The sequence below is a fragment of the Neofelis nebulosa genome, chromosome 10 (assembly GCF_028018385.1).
Source record: "Neofelis nebulosa isolate mNeoNeb1 chromosome 10, mNeoNeb1.pri, whole genome shotgun sequence".
Taxonomy (NCBI): Eukaryota; Metazoa; Chordata; class Mammalia; order Carnivora; family Felidae; genus Neofelis; species Neofelis nebulosa.
In genome coordinates this window covers 100,798,436-100,801,282 of record NC_080791.1, presented here as the reverse complement: position 1 = coordinate 100,801,282, position 2,847 = coordinate 100,798,436, and the positions used below count along the sequence as shown (strand labels likewise).

The window sequence follows — 2,847 nt, the reverse complement described above, 5'->3', positions numbered from 1 at the left end:
TTACTTGAAATGTGCCATTTTAGACCACACCTTCCGCATGGCGGTTTTCATCTCCGTGTTTCTCAGGGTATAGATGAGAGGATTCAGCATGGGGGCAATCACCGTGTGAAACACAGAGATTTCCTTATCCTTGTTCTCGCTCCTCGCAGGGAAAACATAGATATAGATACAAGGCACAAAGAATAAAACCACCACCATTATGTGAGAGCTGCAGGTGGAGAGAGCTTTGCGTCGCCCTGCGGAGGAGCGGGTCCTAAGATTATATAATATGAGTATGTAAGAAGCCACCAGGACAAGAAAAATGACAGCCGCCACCATCCCTGAATTAGCAATCGCTAAGATACTAACAACACGAATGTCTCTGCACACCAGTTTCAAAAGAGGCTTCACATCACATACGTAGTGATCTATCTGATTAGGACCACAGAAAGGTAAGTTGAGTACCATGAGCAACAGAGCAATGGAGTGCCAAAAACCCACGGCCCAGGCCGTGAAGATCAACATGTTACACCTCTGCCGGTTCATGAGGACCGTGTAGTGCAGGGGCTTGACAATGGCAACATAGCGGTCAAAAGCCATGGCCACCAAGATGAATATCTCCACACCCGCCAGCAAGTGGGCAGCGAAGAGCTGGGTCATACAATTGTTATAGGAGATGTTTCTTCTTGCGGCGCCTAAGTCCCTGAGTAGACTGGGGACCACGGTGGAGGTGTAGCAGAGATCCATGAGGGAAAGGTGACAGAGAAAGTAGTACATCGGCTGTTCGATTAGATGGCTGCAGGTGATTGTGAGCAAGATGATGAAGTTGCCCATTAAGACAGCCAAGTAACAGAGCAGGAACCAGAAAAAGAACAGGAGCTCCATTTGCTTATTTCCCCACAGACCCATGAAAACAAATTCTGTGACATTGTTTCGATTTTCCATGAGGTTGAGGTGAGTCCAGAGTTAAACAGAAAGTTAATTCATCTGAAACGATACAGAACATACATTGTCAATAGTACCTTTTGAGTTTGAGGGTATTTACACACTAAAAAAAGACGCAGGTCATAGAGAATTTGTCACAGGCTCAATCTTTGAAATCCTTTCGGGTTAAGGGAGTCATTATATTTCAAATGATATTTGTTTAATTTTTTTCTTTCTTCAAATTTTTATTCACATTCCAATTAGTTAACATACAGTATAATGTTAGTTTCGGTTGTAGAATTTAGTGATTCGTCACTTACACACAACCCCTGGTGCTCATCACATTGCAGTCCTTAACACCCATTCACCCATTTAACCCACCCCCACCCACCTCCCCTCCAGTAGCCATCAGTCTGTTTTCTATAATTAAGAGTCTGTTTCCTGATTTGTCTCTCTGATTCCCATTATTTTCATTTGTTTTGTTTCTTAAATTCCGAATATGACTGAAATAATATGGCATGAATCTCAAACTGACTTATTTTGCTTAGGACAATACTCTCTGGCTCCCTCCATGTCATTGCTCTATATACCCCACATCTTCTCTATCCATTCATGAGTTAATGGACATTTGGACTCTTTCCATAATTTGACTATTGTTGATAAAGTGCTATAAACATCAGGGTGCATGTGTCTTTTCAAATTGGCATTTTTATATCCTTAGGGTAAATAGTAGTGCACTTGCTGGGTCTTAGGGTAGTTCTATTTTTTAACTTTTTGAGGAGCCTCCATATTGTTTTCCAGAGTGGCTGTACCAGTAGGGACTGTAAATGGTATTCACTGAAAGCATATTTTCTGTTTGAAACTCTTGTAAGCATTTTGCATTCATTTAATTCATAACAGACCAATGGTTACTATGCTGATACTCGTTTTACATGTGGGGAAACAGAAAAATAGGTGGGTTCAGTTAATCCCACCAAATCGTTAAGGTATCAAGTAGCAACCAAAGATATGAACCTGTTTCAGATGCCATGTCCATGCTCTTAACAACTCTGCCATATTACCCACTGAGCAAATGGACTTCCAGCTGTTTTCCATCTCCTTAAAAGATATGGGTTTTACCTATCTCTGCCATTTACTACCTGTGTAACTTTAAACAAGTCCCTCCCCTTCTCTATGCTGTATATAATTGATATATAGTGTCCCAATACCCACAAACATTGCATGTATCCATTGAAACGGAAGATACATTCTTAAAATAAGAACAAAATCAAGGCTCTTAATCATAGCAGAGAAATATCCTTGATTAGTGGATAATAGTTTCAGTGATTCTCCTTTTTGACAGGTTTGGTCAAGATTTAGAACAAGGAGATACAGGAAACAGGGATTTGGAAACCCTGTTTGGGCATCTGGAAATAGGAACACAGGTTCTTGTCATGTAAAAGCTTTCCCTTTTTCCTAACCATTCTAAAGACACATATTAGAGATTGTTGTTAACATGTTAGAAACATTGTGGAGAGCTAGGTGTTCTCTGTTGCCATATTGAAGAACCCAGTGTGATTAAAGAATGTCCTGAATATTTAACGGTACATTTAGAACAGTGCAACCACTTAGACGCAGTGGACGCAGGAGCAGAGAGTGAATATGTGGAAACATCACCTTTTACCCATAGCCAAGCATCCTCCACAGCAAAGTCATGATTTGCCTAAAAGACTATTAATGTCTATGAATTATTTTAATGATGCCAATGGGGGAAACATATGACGTAGTGGACAGATTCTTCATCTGATGATTGTGAAGGCGAGCATCCAGGCTCCCATGTCTTGTTAAGTATTTCTTGTTCACACTGAGCAGTTCATTCTCCCTGATGCTACTCCTTCAGCTGGTATGTGGAACTAAAACTTCTGGATCCAAGAGCAAAATGAAGTTCATTTAAGAATATACAAT

The 2,847-nt window shown here is 40.6% G+C and overlaps 1 protein-coding gene across 1 annotated transcript; it reads right to left on the bottom strand.

Moving 5' to 3' along the window:
• Positions 1 to 932, bottom strand: LOC131488793 (olfactory receptor 4P4-like). Its single transcript, XM_058690627.1, has one exon. It carries the CDS (start codon positions 922 to 924, stop codon positions 1 to 3), a length of 924 nt encoding a protein of 307 aa, XP_058546610.1. The 5' UTR covers positions 925 to 932.
• Between the last annotated feature and the right edge of the window lie 1,915 nt (positions 933 to 2,847).